Source organism: Pezoporus occidentalis, unplaced genomic scaffold, assembly GCF_034315485.1.
Source record: "Pezoporus occidentalis ecotype Australia unplaced genomic scaffold, CSIRO_AGI_Poc_V1 ctg97, whole genome shotgun sequence".
Taxonomy (NCBI): domain Eukaryota; kingdom Metazoa; phylum Chordata; class Aves; order Psittaciformes; family Psittacidae; genus Pezoporus; species Pezoporus occidentalis.
This window is the reverse complement of record NW_026916336.1, coordinates 1001991-1020028: the sequence shown is the minus strand read 5'-3', so window position 1 is coordinate 1020028 and position 18038 is coordinate 1001991. Positions and strand designations below refer to the sequence as shown.

The 18038-nt window shown below is 44.5% G+C and overlaps 1 protein-coding gene across 2 annotated transcripts; it reads right to left on the bottom strand.

Annotated features, from left to right (window-relative positions):
* Positions 1-1844: 1844 nt before the first annotated feature.
* CLDN18 (claudin 18) lies at positions 1845-17173 on the bottom strand. Of its 2 annotated transcripts, none has more exons than XM_062606432.1 (5): positions 8330-8701; positions 4435-4599; positions 3150-3258; positions 2673-2783; positions 1845-2062 (listed from the first exon to the last, which is right to left on the bottom strand). In XM_062606432.1, the coding sequence occupies exons 1-5, from the start codon at positions 8547-8549 to the stop codon at positions 1885-1887; spliced, it is 783 nt and encodes a 260-aa protein (XP_062462416.1). In that variant the 5' UTR covers positions 8550-8701; the 3' UTR covers positions 1845-1884. The 2 variants fall into 2 exon arrangements, with proteins under 2 accessions (XP_062462416.1, XP_062462418.1); XM_062606434.1 differs by lacking the exon at positions 8330-8701 and adding an exon at positions 16939-17173 and having other exon boundaries at positions 1885-2062.
* Positions 17174-18038: the final 865 nt, after the last annotated feature.

Genomic DNA, 18038 nt, shown 5'->3' with positions numbered 1-18038 from the left:
CTAATATGAAAGGGAGAGTCAGCACTGACATCCAGCAGAGATTTCCACGTGTTAGTAGCAGGAGCCAACATCCAGCCTGAGATGGGACCAAGAGTTTCTGTTGAATGGAAACTCTTCCCACCATGGTAGCCATCTCCTCCAGCTATCAGCCCCTAGGGCTGCACCTTACTAGGCATTGCCTTCTCCTCTCACTGACCTGCCCGAAGTGCAGTAAATCCACATCTCCTGGACCTGCACTGGAGATGTGCATCTTAGTGGATCTGGAGAACTTACGGTTATGGAGAGGTGATGGTTATGGACAGCTGGTATGGTTTGTGTTCACCCTCACCAAGAGCACTGATGTTCAGTGAGACAGCCTGGTCCCCTTATTCATACAAGCCACCAGAGATGCCAGGTAGACCTACCAAAGGTTCAGCTTTGAAGAAACGTTCATCTCTACCTCTGATTCCTTCAGAACATGAAACTACTCAAGGGATTATCAGCATTTCACCAAAACAATTTTGCCAATGAACTCCTACAGAGAACATATAATTATTATAATTGAGACTAAAACCTATTGCAGATAGCTATCAAAAAGGCTGCTTTGGAGGTTTTGGACCTCTTCTTTCTCTCCATCTTATCCCTCAGTACCCTTTGATCTGCTCATAGGCGCTTTTCAGAACTTCACTAAGAACTACGTGGGAGCTACATGGGAGGACATGCTAAAGGCACACAGTTCTCCCTTCCCACATAAGCTCTTGTGTTTCTTCCTCTGACCCCTTCAAATAAACTTCCTCTCTGATAGATTGGCTAGAAGAGGCAATTTCCCACTAAGGAGTTAATCTTCACATCACTGGGAGAAGAATTAACACAAGAAAGTTGTGATGTCAGTGTGGAGTTACACACCTAATGCTCCCTGGGATTTCTGCTCCAAATGTAACTCTAATTAATTCTAAATAAGAAATTCTTCTGGCTTCATTAAAGATGACATCTGCAGGAACACTGGTCGCACACAGAGGTTTTCAGCTATTACAGCAAATATCTAGCATAAGAATAACAATGGATTACACATATTCCCTAGAGAGATCAGAAGAAATAAATACACTTTGGTATCACAGGTTATAGCAAATGTCTAACATAAATCAGATTAAGTATCACAGCAGATCAGCATTGTAGTACAACCAGCAAAGCAAAGGTGTGCCTGAGTAGAAAGAGTCACCGGGGTGGAAAATGCCGTGACTATGGGGTCTGTAAGCATTTGCCACAGCCAGAGGGATACAACTGAATATAAATACTCAGCAGAATAACGTAGGAGACTACTAGATTATAGTTTTTGCTTTTCAACCTGCTAAAAAATACCCTCATACAAAAGCCAAAACCTCAAGTGTCAAAACCAGATTAGAGTACTCTATCATTCCAACAAAACACTTTTTTTCTGATGATTGGAGAACAGTATCACAGGATACTGTTTATCTCTCCAGACTCTGAGAAAGTACAGGATGACACTGCAAAACTGTATGAAAGCCTGATCAAAGGGGTAGCATCACTTTTACATCTGGGCTATTATTAAATCGGAATTTTAACCTATTAGAAGAATCAGAAAAGATCACAAGGCATAATCCTGGTACCAGATATCAGAGTTTATACATAAAATACGAGCAAACTGTTCTACTCTGACAACATTAAAAGGCATTACTTTTTTTATAGACCTCCTTGTGGTAGGCAAACTAGCAGGCAGTCAAATAAAACAGATGGTCATAACAAGCTAGGATAAAACCCCAGAGTAGTGAAAATGTGATAGAAAACACAATCCTATTTACAAACTGTTTTGTTTGCATGTACTTTTTGCTTCTGAAGTTAAAAATATTTTATAAAATATAGCGCAAATCAAGCCCAGAAAGTCTACTAGACATAGTCATATTTTGAAGGGTATGAGCGTCTTCCATCCTCACTTCGAGCAGCTTCTTCATATCCTGCACCTTTTTTAGTCTTTGTTTCAGGCTCATACCCTGAAGCAACCTTATACGGACCCGTTCTGTAGGAGATATTCCGTCCTGAAGCATTGTAGGATACTGCTTTGTAACTAAAAGAGACACAAAGGATGGGATCAGCCATCTGGAAGGTCTGTAACTACCCAGTGTTTCATCCTCTGTTCCTGTTTGCCATTGGATTTTAGGCAACTTTGTACTGTGTCATAACTTGGAGACACTCAATGAACTCAGAGCAAACCATCCATGGCAGTCTGCAAGTGTCTTTTAAGTTTATTAAAAAACTTATGCTTTCTTTCCCATGAGTAAATCCTTGATTGAAGTACCCACCCACAATAACCAGCTACATGGGTGTACAATGCCCTGCCTGATGTAAATCATAGCTCAGCTGATGCAATCTACACATGCTGGTGACATGCAATGCAATTTACAATCAAAGCTGCAATTAATGGGCCTGAATAAGCCAGCACACTGCACATATTGATTTTAAGGTTGATCACTCCTGCCCTCTCTATTTGTTTACAAGTCACATAGTCAGGGAAAGGAAATGGTTACTTTTGACCCATGATACAGGGCTATCATCATGGTGACTCTTACAGCAGGGGTATTATGCGTAGCTATATCCTGTGGCGTGATGGCTGTATGCAGTCTGGACACCCAAGGTTTCCTGCAATGCCTTCCCATGTCTACCACAAATAAGCTTACCGGGATTCTTCTGGAATCAGCCCTCTGCAAGCCAGGCACATCATGATGCCTCCTACGAGGGCCAGACCACCTGCCACCCAGCCAACAAAGAGGGCTGAGCCAAAGGTATACCTGCAAAACACAAAGACATTGCTGGTGAGGACTGTGACAGTGGGCTAGTCTGCTTCTTCTGAAATGCACTGAACATTATCATTCTCCCTTTGGCCCTGCAGAAGCTCCTGTGAGCACCATCCCACTTGCCAGCTCATCCTCAATGGACTCTTTACCTCCTTCTTGAGCTGTGTGAACAAAGAAATCCCAGCCAATTTGCTGGGACAAATTATCTCCAGTGCAGATAATAAAGAGACTCAATAAATCTTCCGAGTCCTGGGACCAGACTAATATGCAACCAGAATTTGCTTTTCCTTAAGGTGCAGCCCACCCTGCCCCTGAGGGAAATCTGCACTGTGGAGCACCCTGAGCTAGTTGACCACCTACCTGTTCTGGACATTCTGATACATTCCTTGGTACATGTTGGCTGTGGACATCCAGAAGTTTGTGACCAGCATATTGGCAAACACGGACACCCCAGTGATAGCACAAAGACCTGAGACCAGACAAAGAGACAGACTGAGACCCACGTAGTTCACCTTTGGCCTTGAGGAAACAGCTTAAAGTTCTGGAAGAGTGGTTGAGATGCTGCTTTGTGTCCCAGCATGTTCAGCGTAAGTGCGGACCCACAATGTGTTTTCTCACAGAAATGAGTTAAACAGATCATTTTAGCGGCTGAAAGTACCCATTAGTTCAGTTCTAGAAAACTGTTTTACAGTGAAAAACATGGCCAAAAGATTTCATAACAGAAATTAGATTTTGCATGGGAAAACACCCTCTCTTTCTCACATGGAAGAGGAGATATATTTGTTTCACCACTAGGTAGTGATGCCTACAGGCAGCAGGCAGCCTGGAAGACCAGAATGAAGAGGCAGGAACTTCTTTCACTCATCTGCAAAGGTGATCATCGTGATGCCCAGCCCAGCAGCAATGGCATTATTATTTGCTATTTCACTATTCTTTTTCTATTCTTTTTATTTTTTATTATTCTAGTTTCCTCTTTCAAACTTCTGTTTATTGCACATCTTAAAGTTGTATTGTCTCATATCCCAACAAAAGTTAAGAGCCATTCAACTATAAGGATTTTAAATAGGGACATTCTCCTTCCCTTAACTAGGATATGGATTTGATTACTCATCTGCAAAAAATTGTGAGAAAACCTGTAAGTGATGTATTAAGCATTTTACAATTTCAAGGTAGCTGGGCAACACTGGACATTCCTACAGCCCTCCAGATAACCCATGGTATTTAAAAATTGCAAGTTAAGCTACTGCAACTCTGAGTCTTCATAAAATTACTATGTATAAAGCCTGCAACCCTTCAAAAAAACATTATGTACAAATAAAAGATATATTAGTACATGACAACAGCACACATACAACAAAAAAATGAGAGAGATTTTCTTTTTTATCTGTCGGCTGCTTTTTCAACCTTCTACGTTGTGTCACATACAAACTTTTGGTTTTCTTTTACTAAACAGAGGTAGAAACCACTTGACCCCAGGAGGCCAGGCTGGAAGACAAATGCCAATAACTTCATGCAAGCATCAGTGCTCTGGGTTGCTCCGGAGCATCTGCTACCTATGACCAGAAGTGTGTAAAGACTTGGCCAGTCCTCAATTCCAGGCAACTGCAATGCCTCATACATGAGGGACACAACACCATCCACTTACCAGCAACAATAAACATAATGCCAGAGGTCAGAGTCATGCTGGCTTTTGCAGAATCCTCCATGTTGCCAATACGAATGCATTTCAGAGCAAAAATGCACACAAGGAGGCCAAGGATGCCCAGGACAATACCCACGATCATGAGGGCCCTCACAGCCTGGAACATTGCTGCAAAACAAATCAACAAGGGTCACACTGAGTGTCTGAAATGACATTTGTCAGAGCCTAGGAGGTTTTTGAACATTGTTTCTGTCAAAAAATAAAAATATTAAAGAAGAAAACCTTGGGAAATGGGCACTGGGTCTACTCTTTGGATCGTCTGGGGCACCTCTGGAAATGTGGCTGTTTGTCAAGAGTTTGATGGCTTAGACATAAATTTTTGTAAATGCTCATTAACAACAGTTGTAATTTATTCAGCTAAAATTCATGGGGAGGAGTTTGTGTACATTTGGGATAAGAATGGCTTCATAAACAAATTAAATTGAGAAAGCTTTATTTTTTTATTCTCCCCAAGCAGTGATGAAAGCAGGCAGCTCCACCCAGCTATCCATATTTCCAACTAATGTGCTACTCAAAATGGAGTTCTGTAAGTTCCTGCTTTACAGTAAAACACATGGCACAGAGGAAGAGGAATATCACCTTGACAAACATTACACATACACCAAGAAATAGCAACAAAGCTTTGGCAATGACCTGCCCCAGCATATCATTTCCATGTAATTTGTAATATCAGTCCTGTATTCATTAATACAACATGTAAATACTCTAGACCCAAATTTGTTTAGTAGCCTGCCATCAAGGTGGGAATGCTTTGTTGGAGGCAGGCTGTGATGTTGGTGGGTCATGCCCATGGGAGCTGAGAGCTGCTGTCTGTCAGCAGAAGATGGCAAAAACCCTCCAGACTCCCCTTGAATAGAGAAAAGAAGAGGGAAAACCAAGGGGAATCTTATACCTTTTGAAAAGCAGAAGAGAAGGGAGAAGGCCATGCACTTGAATACCAAGGTGATTTTCTAATAAGATGGCACGTGGCCCATCTTGCCTGAAATTCCGTGCTGGCCCCAGACATTTCTCCTCCCTGCCTGTGCAAGTGTACCTGGCAGAGACAGAAGGCACCAGTGCTGGCAGAACATTAGGAGAGGGTGGTCAAAGGTATTTCGAGGGCTGTTGCGATTTGGCTGGGATACTTTGCAGCCTCTTCTTGCTGTTCGATGACCACTAGCAACCCTGAGTTTGGCTTTGATGCTCCCCACATGACTGACCATCTTCAGGGAAGATAATGTGGGCTAGTGTCCAACTGAGAAGGGCAGGCAACATATTTTACAGCCCCAGGGACTTCATTCAACCTGCCTGTCACCTGTTTTTATGGGATGGCCAGGATCACCATGGTGCCCAAGGGTCCCATATGGCCCAACTGCAGCAGGAGGCATTGGAGCTGTAGAGCAGGGAACAGACCCCTCTGGCCTTGCACAGATTGGAAGAATGGTCTATAAACCCTTCCAGGAGGGCAAGGGTGGGTGCTGGGGTGCCCACGTGGGTCTCCTTGCCTGTGGGGTACTACAAACTTGAACAGAACCATGCTGGCACCATGATGCATGAGGAAGCAGGCAGTCTGCCATCCCACAGGCTGGGAATATACCACCTTCTCCCATCTGGCAGTCCCACTGGGGCTGCTGTTCTTATGACTCAATTTGTCCTTATCAGCTGATAACAAGTGCTAACGAGCCTGGGGTTTTCAATCTCCCATTCATCAGCCCCCAGGTGCAAGCTCATTAGTTATTCATCAGAGAACAAGAAGCTGGTGGATATGTCTTATCAGCCCTCAAAGGTTGCTCACACAGCACCTGATGCAAAGCAGAAAGCTGCAAAGAAAAGAAAATCACAACATTCATTTGTCTTTACAGTCATTTAAGTTTTCTTTGCAACTGCTTTTGTTTCAGGCAGGCAGGCAGGCAGGAGAGGCTGATACTCCAAGGCAGCATAAGACACTACAGATCACGATGGAAGGTCCTTGTCCCCAAGATAATCCTTCATTCCTGAGATACTTCCTACAGACATCACTGTGGTGGTCTCAACCAATCAAGAAGTGATCCTAAGCTAAGACCTCACAGAGACATTGTGGGTTCCCAGGAGAGATGTTCCCAGTGCCTTAAGCACCTGTGGAAGGACGCAACAGGCAGGCCAAGCCAAACAGCTCCTGGGACATTGCTCTTCTCCTGGAGCACTGAAGTCCCAGTGTGGTGAATCTCCATTGAAAAAGAGCAATGCTGTTGCAAAGGGGAGAGGGAGGAACTCAGCAGGACACAACAGAAAAAATGCAAAATAGCCATCATCAGTAATTCCTCTCTCCATGATGTTGACTTAGGCACCATGTCCACAAAGGAACAGAAAGGAGAAGAAACTGCTCCCAGGTCTGCTGTGACATAAAGGCCTCTCCACTTGGCTCATGGGAATGAAAGCGAGAGCTGTTTAGAAAGAGAGCACTGCAGTTTCAAGTGAATTTTGGTATCCATCAAGAGTCCTCTGAATAGAGTGGCTTTCCAAAGGTAAATGACCTCCCCTAGAAGGAAGGAGTGGAAGGGCCTAGACAAACAAAATAGGAGACTAAAGGGAAAAAAACGTGTCAGGAATCAGGAGCAGTAGGTAACAAACAACCCTATAGTTAAAAGCAAGCACAGAAACTACTTGCTATTGTTGCATACACACTTTGCATGCTGTAGGATAGCTTTGCTTCTACCTGCACACATGCGGTTGCTCTTTTGAACAACTGATTTCCATACAAAGGGATGATGTGCACAGAAATTCATAAAAATGCAAGCTTATTCACCAAAATAGATGTCAGTGATCTGAAACTTGCATCACTATGTTTGTCTGATCTAAGTGAAACTGAAAAGCTGTATTTTTCCTCACTATTGATGTGAGTAGTGAGAAGTGGGCGAAGTAAAACAACTTAAAGTCATCACGTGCATTTCTGTTACTAATACAAAAGTGGAAATCAAACTTTATGACTAGTTATGATTTATGGAATATAAAACAGTTTAGGGGGAAAATGAGGGTTTAAAATTAACCAGATTCAAGCAGGGGCATTCCATCTTTATGTTTTAAGGTACTTATCAACTAAACAGACACATAAAGAGAGCAAAACTGAAAGATGATCTCTCAGACACAACAGAAAATGTCTGTGACTGCTTTACACATTTCCCTATTGCTATATTATCTAAAAATAACATTAAAAGTAAAATCTTGATTATGATAAATTGGCATCAAAATATGGTTACCATTGCCTCATTGCTCTTTTAAAACACAATCACTTTCGTATGGCATTATAAAGACATGTATATATATACCGATCAACATTTGCATATATAGCTTAATAAATATATTTTCTAGTCTTCAAAACAAGTGGTCCCATAGAAGAAGTGACCTCAATCATCAGTTTTGCCCTTCCAAATGGAACAGGACTCACCTAACAGTCTTGAAGCTGGCTACATGGAAACACATTTATTCCATCAGACCCCTCAGGACGGTCAAAAAGCAACCAATGCAGACAACACAGTGGTCTTCAACAAAACTCTCCCTCCTGCCTCACAGTTGGGAAGCAAGGTTGGCATCACTAAGGATACAGGTCTGTAAGCCCCCATCATACTCTTATCATGCAAGGGGGCTGAAACCATGATGCTCATCCAGAGCTCACCCACACACACTCCCAAGTGGTAAACGCCACTGAATAAAGGTATTATTTTGGTAAAACCTATGCACATATCTTTACGCTCGTACACTGGGAAGCTAGAAAACTTTATTCCTAGCAAAGTGCTTTAAGATATCTGCTCCTAGTTTTGGACGAAAACTGTGCAGAGTTACAGGATAGCTGGGTTAAACCTGGTGCATCTTTTGCCCCTACCTGGCAGCCCAAGAATGGTGAAATATGGCCGGCACTCTGTAAAGCCGGAGCTCTGCCGCACGCAGCTCCTCCACAGTCCCTGATATTGGAAGACAGCCGTGACCGGGTTGTCATACAAGTCCTGTGTGCTCCACATATCCATGGCAGTGGCCACCATGCACCCCGCAACACCCAGTGACGAAATGATGAACCCCATCACCTGGCAGATGGTCGTGGACATGGTGGGTCCCTCGGGGAGAGGAGGTGAGACGGCCCCGATGAAGCTGCAGACCTAATGGGAGCACCAAGTCCTCCTGAATGAGCCACCAGAAATGCAGCAGGTCTTATCAGATGCTTTCCATTGAGCGGTGTGTTTACTCAAAGTGTTTTTGCAAGATAGTCCAGTTTCACTCTCGCCAGGTAGGTTTGTACTGGCAGGGCCCAAGGTATTAGCTTTTGTCCTTTAGAAGTGCTTGTCCTTCCCCCGCTAAGCAGCCATGCTCCATTGAGAGTTGGGCAACCCACTTGGAACATGCGCTGTCCCTCCACCGAAACCTTTTGCTGTCTTTTGGGCTTCTCCTACGTGCTTGGCACAGTGCAAACCTGCTAAGAGGGGTAAAGCGAAGGACCATGTTTCCCAGGTGAACTCAGCACCTATCCCACGTCACCACCTCCATGGCCCTCTGCTTATGCAGAGTAGAGTAGATCTACCATCAGACCAAGACAGTGATACCGCTGCATCTGGCCATCCTTGCAGTTATCCTCACAAGAGGCACGGAGATAGATAAGGATGGCAAGTGGTGAACTATACAGGGCCACCAGCTTCACCCAGGGAACAAACAGGGATGTGGGACATGGCCACTCCTTGCAGTCACTTCAAGCATCACTGAGGTTGCCTCAGATGTTGACCATGGCACAACCCAGGACACCAAGCCAAGAGCCCCAGACTGATCCAGCAAAACTCCTGCAACCTTGCTCTTCTCTTGCCCACATCCCAATCACCTGTCATGTGGCCCCACTGAAACCTGTGTGGGGACAAGGAGAAAGAGGGCTCAGGGACCATTTGGAAAGTGTCTTTTCACAGGTGTTTGTTTGTATTTGTTTGTTGGTGGAATGATCCTAGAAAAGGGGGTGGGGAATATAAAAATGAGGAAATTAATTATCTCTTTGCACAGTGGAGAAGTGCTGGACTCAGGGGAGCAATATAAATTCACCGTGCCACTCTGCCGATGGAGTGCAGCGAGGTACAAGGACCTTCCAGACTTAATGCTCATCTAATACCCTGCTCCGACTGGTTTACTTCAACCCTGACCCAGAAACAAAATTCCCGATTTAACCAGTCCCCATATGTTCTGTGCCACAGGCACTATCAAATCATTGCTTGGCTGTGAACAGTGTGAAAGCCACCAGGAAGAGAAGAGAGGCTGATTTCTGTGGCTGGATGAGTTACAGTGGGGTTCTGACTTCTGGAGAATGACCATTTAAGTTGCCCCTTCTGCTTTTGTTGCTATGCCAGCAAGCTGGTGGGCAGCAGACAGATTCACTAGACTCTTCTGTAGCAGCCAGAGCACAATCCTACGTCTAGTAGCCAGAAAACACAGCCATCAAAGCCCTCCTGAGGGAGGCACAAGATGTCTTTGCTTCCAGAAATTTTGTTCTAATTTAGTAATTTTCACTGACTTTGACAAGTTTGTATCAAAAAACAACATATCTTCAACACATCTAAGGGTCACAGGTTTCTGACAAAAATAATAGCATGAATAAAAACCACAGAATTAAGCCTTCTGGAACCAGAGGTGGTAAGAGCTGCTCATCCTCAGTGAAGGAGGGGGCATGCTGACTAACATTCTTCATCTTAGAAAATTCTTTGTGATAAATCAAGGCTGGAGAAGACCCAGAAGCGGAGAGGACCCAGAAGCTGAGAGGACAATAAGTGCTAAAACAAGTAATGAGGCCAGCTCTCCATCCTAACCTTCACTGCCCCACAGCCAGAACTGTGTCCCAGTCCTGAAAAGCTGATTGCGCATAAGACCTGCTGCTCCTCTGCAGCCCTCCAGAGCTCCGGTTCTTCCTCATGCCCAGGACTTGCTACCTTCTTGCCATCTAGTGGTAGGAGACCAGATCACTTTTTCTAGGCTAGACCACTTCAAACCGTTTCCCAGAGATACATACTCCTCTGGGACACAGCCCCTATGCCAAAGGGTTGTGTGACCCTTCATCATTAGTGTATAACACTATATGTATAACTTGCAGGGCTAAAAATAAGCCCTGGGGAGGAAAAAGAAAAGGAAGGTGGAGAATACAGAGGGGAAATTTTTTTTTCCTATTTTTTTTTTCCCAAAAAACTGTATCACTATTTTTTTTTTCCTGCTAATTGGGTGGCTGCATGAATACCAGTGGAGGTGGCCCTCCCATGCACCATGCTCATGTGTTTGCTTTGCCAGGAGGGGAGCCACCACTCCTTCCTCTAACCCTTTCTGCTGGTTTCAGCTACCAAGCAGCAAAAGCAGCTCTTTAAGCCAATAGGGACCTTCTCTTCTCCTCCTCTACCATTTCACATCCCAAAGCCCCATTGCTCCTCCTCACACATCTATTGGAAAGAAGGCTAACCCCTGGAATGCTCTTAGTTGTACCCTGAGCCGGAGTCTACCACCCGGGTAGTGCTGTCTCACTAACCTTTCCTTGGAGATAACAGTTTTCTCCTGCTGATGGGGGATGTCAGTTCTCATTATCAGCCCTCTTACTCACAGGCATCAAAACTTCAGAGCAATGATGGAGCAATCAAAAAACATCATCGACAGCCTCCAGGTATGCAAGAAAGCCCAGGTGAATCAGTCTGTCTTTGATTTTGGGGGCTACATTGAATCATATCTCTGAAAGGGATAAATCGCACAGGGTTGCATATTACCCCCTGAAACTTTATGCATGATCTCCCCCCAAAATGGAGCTGAGAAAGCAATTTCAGTGATGAGGGTCATGCTGCAGTCTTAGATAAGAGGCAAACAAACACCCAACCATGCTCTACACTCCAGATGTCGTCTTTGAAGGATTATTGTGTTTTGGAGGATTGCATTTGCTCAGCCCTAAGAATATTGCCTGAGGTGCTATCCGGGCACCCCAGCACTAGCTGCTTGCCATTTCTCATGCTCTGATTAGTATCACACTACTAAACACTTGGAACTCAAAGCTTCCACAGATACCTTCCTTTGTAGTTTGTCAAAGCAAAGTTCTGGAGAAAAAACAAACTTGCTTCCATCCCAACCCTTCCCCCAGCCCATTTTCTCTGCCTTTCTGAAATGCTCTTATTTTATTTTTAATGGTTGTTTCTGAGCCACTTATGATAGGGCAAAACATGTTTCCCTTTGCAAAAAACCTCATCACCTCATTTTCCCAGCACAAGATCACCTGGGAGTTTTTATCTGAACTGTTGGCTTGGAACACAACCTGAAAAGCATTTGGGTGATAAAATAGCTGTAGAACACATCTAAGCATCTTTGCCACAACCTGATGCTCATCTCCAGCCACCCCTGGGAGATGCCTACAGCCAGGATTGGTTGAAGGATGGCAATCTCTCTCCAAGCACATTCCTCTTGCTCAGTCTCCAGCAAGGTGGCTGAATGCTGCGGCCAGAGGGCTAAGCAGTATCTAAGGAAGGGATATAGTGGGGAGACAGCTCTTGAAAAGGCCAAGCTTCCTCACCAAGAAGCAGAGAACAGGTATCCTATTCTGAGTATTGGGACGTTTCCAGTGGGTCACTCCACTGGGAAAAGGAAGGGTACTTTGTGACTGCTCCCCTCTGCAACCTGTATTTCAGCTCATACTCGCTTTATCTACGCAGGTGTTGACTCTATATTATCTCAAAAGGGTTCACTGGGCCCACTGCAATTCCTGAATGTTATCACCAGCTCTCCCAGAAAAAAATCACCTACAGCTCATGTTTGCTTTAAAATTTGCAAATATAGCTCACACCCTGCCAGCCAATTCCAGCTTGTTTAGACTGAAACAAAGCAAACCCACCCTTCTCTTTCTGTCACAGTATCACAGTATCACAGTATGCTAGAGATTGGAAGGGACCTCAAAAGATCATCTAGTCCAATCCCCCTGCCGGAGCAGGAACACCTAGATAATGTTACACAGGAATGTGTCCAGGCGGGTTTTGAATGTCTCCAGGGAAGGAGACTCCACAACCTCCCTGGGCAGCCTGTTCCAGTGTTCCATCACCCTCACTGAGAAGAAGTTTCTTCTCAAGTTTAAGTGGAACCTCTTGTGTTCCAGTTTGTACCCATTACCCCTTGTCCTGTCATTGTTTGCCACTGAATTGTCCCTCCATTGCTGTGATGACCACAGCCTCCAGGAGTGTGGCCCACTAGTCCATAGCATGAGAACCACAGAATCAGCTCAGACCCACTCTACTCCATTGGTCTTCAGATGGTCCAGAGGGGCCTTCAAGGTCCCTCAGCAAAACTGGGGTGCATGAAGCTGCATCCTTCCCTGCGTGCATATGAGCTGTAGCCCAGCCCCAAATCTCCACAGTCTCTTGCCATTTCCCTTGCCTTGCTTCTCCTATGGCCCCCAGCCCAGATCCTTGAGGAATATTTCCTTGTTGCTCACCCTTTTATGTTGTAAAGGCACAAGACAGCAGCAGGGATGCAATTCCTAACATCTGCTCGGCTCTCTGCCACCTCTCTCCACCTTGAGTGTCACTGTGAGTGGGGTGCCCAAGACCTCTTTAAGAGTCTCACATTAGCTCTATCCCCACCTCACATATGATCTTGGTAGGTTATATCAAGTCTCCAGCCACATGGGCCACCTAAATCCTTCCATGCACAAAAGTTTTAAGCAGGTTACAGCAGTTGCCTGCAGACATTTCAAAATGTGGAGCTGAAATGACTGGCTTGAAGGATTTCAAGCAGCAAGCAGAACTTGGAAGAGAGAGGCTTGGCCATGTCCATCACCAGTAGGGGATCATGATATGGCAATTAGCAGTCCCCTTACAAGCTTCAGGCATGAAACAGTTCCAGGGAACAGAAATGCTGCTTCCTCAGCAGGTGGGCTGCCCTGTCTCCACAAACCCCAAAGCAAGGCTTTTACTAGGGTTATGCCACAAAACACATGTTGATCACATGAAATAAAAGAAAACCTTGGTCAGAATTGATACAGAAGAGAAAAAAATCCAGATATGACAACATTAAAACTTCCCTCAGGGAAAATGTATGCATCTGTGCTACCCTGCACCAGCAAAACTGAAAGCAGTTGTTTTTATGCAAAAGTCTGGACAGTCACGATTACATTCCCATGGGCTATATTTACTCTGACCCCTCTAGCAACATACAACCTTTTAATAGTTGTAGAAGGTTAACAGCATGCTCTCAGACTTTCAAAGTTCGCTGTTGGAAAAGCAACAATATTCCTATATTTCTAGCTACCAGCCTTTTGTTCCAGAGCAGAGAGATGCCTCAGCCTTTCCAAAAGGGTCAAAAAAAGGGTTTGACTTGAGAACAAAATGTCCTTTCAAAAATGGCTGAAGAGGGCCTGAAATAAAGAGACCAATACAGACAACAGGAAAATTACTGCCCGTGTTATTGTAGTTTAGCAAACTTATAAGCAACAGAAAAATACTTCTTTTAGCATAAAGTGCCTTGTGACTTCCGCACTAGGTGAAACTACCAGCCTTGCCAGACCTCAGCTATTGCTGTTTGTCTATTATTTGTGTGTTCAAAGTCAGATTGCGTCCTCCAGACAATCACGGTAAAGTGTGCCAAGACACCAAAGCAAGTAGCAAAAAATAATGAGAAAGCAAAATCAGAACAAACAGGCTTAGTTCTCAAGCGGCATATTTCACCGGAGACTGGCTGTTTATAGCTGAACAGCGAGGGCAAGAGCCATCAGCTACCTGTATTATTTCTCATTTTCATTTATTATCTTGATTTTTCCTCAATCTATTTGAAATTAAAATTCACAACTAAATTGAAGATCGATGACGGGCAAGACAAGTTTAATCTTTGCTATGGGAGCAAGGGATTGAGAAAAAAAGTCCTCAGAAACCAGAACTCCATTGATGCACTCAGGTCACCTCGCTGTTCTGCTAGAGTCTTATTATTTTTATTCATTCTGGCACTATTGTTCCCAATATAAATTGCCATTGTCAGAATAATAAATAGGGGCTTATAATGGAAATGCTGACAAACCATTAACTATAGTGTGGTTAGCAAGGTGGGGTTTAATGGAGATCAAGGTGCAGCACCCTTGAAATAAAGACTGGGATGATCCACTTTAATAATATCTTTATCAAATTAATAATTTGATATTTTTTTAGCATTGTTCCTCCCCCCGATAGGGATACAGTTGCCTTTTGCTAGTGGTGAGTGGGAAGAAATGCCCATAGGAGCAGATGAATTCAGGTGACAGAGCCAATCTATAAAGCACAGCAGCAGGGCACTTGGTTTTGCACCAGCTTCTCCAGAGAGTGAAAGTGCCAGACAATATATAACAGGAGTGAAAAGCAGGAGGAATAACAAAGGGGTGACTTCAGAAGAGCAAGCCCTGTTCATTAAAAAGGAAAGAAAATCCAGCTTACTTTGTAGAGCAATCGCAAAGAGCATCTCACTAGGACAAAAGTATGTAAATATTCATACACCTACACACCATCAGGGAAGGCACCGACTTTCCAACACCACTGAGGATAAGGGCAGCAACTTTGAGCAGTCAGCATCCCACCCGCTTTTATTTCTAAAAGTTGTGCTTTATTCTCTTGGCTTTTTTTTTTTAATCCTTTTATTTTTATTTTTATAGGAGACAGCAATAAACCCAGCAAACAGTCGTGGTAATTCCACTCCAAGGTGACAGGTCCATTAGAAATCCTACCATTTAGGATAGGATGCTTTTCTCTATCTGCAACTGGGAGGGAGACACAGAGTTTGCTGGGTGTAACTGAAGAGGGTAAACCCATCTCCCACAGCCCACCTGCTAAATGAAGGAAATTAATCCCTGCAAAATTGCTGTCTATTTCCATTTTAGGAGATAAATGCCTACTTGATAGACACCAATCTGGAGGCTTGGGAACTGCAATTGCTTTTTTTTTTTTTTCCCTGTGATGCTGAAGTTAGTGGTGGAGGTGTTTTGAGAGAGCAAAATAACTCCAAGATCTCAAGTATTCTGGTTTCTTCAAATATTAAAGTAGTTCCCAGAGCTGAAGCCTTGACAAGTTTAATCACTTCTTCTACAGAGTTACATATTCTGTAATTTTAAGCTTTTAGAGCTGAAGAATTGAGGGAGTCCTGCACTGTGTTATGGGTGTATGTGTCCGTGGAGAGGGTTTGCTTTTTAACACCTATTTAGTCCTGAAATGGCAACATTAATCTCTTTCCCTGTAAGCAATTAGCCTGCTGGAATCAAGTTTTACCAACCTTGCTGCATGCATTTTCCCTTGCTGAAACTACTCAGCTTTCCTGACTGTGTGTAATGTGTGAATACAAGCCCTGCACAAACATCCTTCCTTGGATGTCATCCTTCTTTCACTCATACAGCACACAGCTTGTGCCAGGGGCTGCACAATTGGATGCCCAGGCAGAATCAGGCTCCTTCTTGAAAAGGATGTATGCCTGCAGCCAGGAGTCTGTGTGAACAAACGAGGCCGCTCAAAGCCCTGTGAGTATCTACAACAAGGAGATGCTCACAGGCATCCCTGGCACCTGCGTGACGATGCTACAGCACAGCTAATGCCAGACACCAGTTGGGAACAAGGATCCAGAGATGAGTGACATAGAAATAAGCTCAGGAGATTAATCACTTTTCCTGATGGTGTCTCAGGCCAGGTTATACCGTTTTGATTTGTGCAGAGATAGGCTACTGGTGAAAGAAGCAGTTCTTGCATATAATGCTTATTTCTGTGTACTTTGGAAATGCCATTTTGCAGGCTTTCTGCAATGATTTGCTGATATAATTGGCTTCTTTCCTCCGTTCTTGCTGTGCCAAAGCTCAGAGGCAGGATGGATATAATAGTCTAAGTGCCTTTTTTCTCTCACTGTATTAAGGCAAGAAGAGAACCCAGATAATCCCGTTGTAACCTAATTGTTTGCACCCCTAGATAGTCTGTGCACAGCCAGGACAGCAATGATACTCATGGAAGTAAAAAGTGGAACCAAAGGAGAATTAGGGAGAAATCCAGCCTGATGGTATTAGCCTACACAAGAAATACAGTGAGCTGAACTGTGACATATCCTCTTAGAAAAGGATCTTCTCTGATGCCAAGAATATTAGTGGTTTCTGGTGGGAAGCCACGCACAGCCATACAGCTGAGGTAGGAGTATGTATCCAAGTCATTCAGAGCATGGGGGAAGATCACCCCACAGAGCAGCCACTGCCCAATGTATTACCTGGGCAACACCTCAGGAACATGATGCATAATCAGATGTAATGAGTTTTGCTGAACCTTGGCAAAAGGGCGGTCTTCAGGTTGAGATACCACCAAGGGACCTGTCATCCAAACAGGGTGATGTCCCTTTTGGCTAAAATTTGAGTTCCCACCCTGCACCGAAAACCACCCATCACCACCACTCATGCACGGCTACTGGCACATGCCAGTGGCTCTGTCCTCCCACCTCTCTGCCCTCGGGGTCAGCAAGCCCTACCTGGTAGCCCCAGGATGGTGAAGTAGCCACGGCATTCGGTGAAGCCAGAGCTCTCCCGGACGCACGTGCGCCAAAGGCCCTGGTAGTTGAACACTGCAGTCACCGGGTTATTGTAGAGGTCTTGGGTGCTCCACTGGTCCATGCACGTTGATGCAATGATACCTCCTATTCCTAAAGCAGACACCACAAAGCCCATGGACTGGCATATTGTCACCGACATGGCACCAAGCAATCGGTAAGCAGATCCTCAGTGTGCACAAGCCTCTACAAGCCAGGTCTGGGGTAAGGCAGTCAGGGTAGAAGGGCCTTTTAGCTGGAGGCACAGCCTACGTCATGGGCAGGAGTCAGGAGAGGTCTGGTCCGCGCCATTCAAACCTACCCTTTCTCTTTATCCGTTTCAGTGAGATAATTTGCCTCTCTCAGTACCAAGAGCCGTTTGTTACGCACAGTGTGAACGCCTCGCTCTCTGTTTACCTTCTCCCTCCAGGCAGAGGTGCAGCTGGCACAAGTCAGATGGGGACCAGCAGGTCCCTCTGAAACACTGTGGGGAGAGCACCTGCAGAAGTGACTGCACGGTCTGGGAGACCAAGCAGAGACATGCTTAAATTGGATGAAACAGAAATTATGGCGACCCTAATCCTTTCCTAGCAGGGATGGTGCTTTTGAGCCAAATGGAGAGACATTTATTAACATACCTCTATCTGACGTTTGCTCAACCAAAACATTTAAGGAAAGGATAAGTGTATAAAAGAGGATGTTGTATAGCAAAGGACAGTGCACCAATGTTCAGATAGACCTTGCTGCTTGGTGAGGTCAGGCTGGCAGCCCATAAGAAAGCCAACAGCTGCTGAAGAGTGAAAGGTGTGAACCTGCAGTTTGCTGTGGGAGGACCAAGTCTGGCAGGCAGATCAGGGGAAAAAAAAATATTAATAGAAGCAAAGGTATATCCTCATTTGATATTGTTTTATCCCCCCTCATCCAAATAAGACTTTGGACTTGCTTAGACAGACAAAGAGTGACAGCAAAGCAGACATGTTGTTACATACTACTGTAAGGCAAGAGCACCTAAGAGACCTGACCTTGTCACAGAAAATCACTTT

Excerpts from the sequence above, each read along its gene's own strand:
- CLDN18 (XM_062606434.1), bottom strand. The coding sequence starts at position 17,158 with ATGTCGGTGACAATATGCCAGTCCATGGGCTTTGTGGTGTCTGCTTTA. Across the intron at positions 3,259-4,434 it reads CATTATGTTTATTGTTGCTG|GTCTTTGTGCTATCACTGGG; the intron begins GTAAGTGGATGG and ends GTCTGGTCTCAG. Across the intron at positions 2,784-3,149 it reads TATCAGAATGTCCAGAACAG|GTATACCTTTGGCTCAGCCC; the intron begins GTAGGTGGTCAA and ends TGTGTTTTGCAG.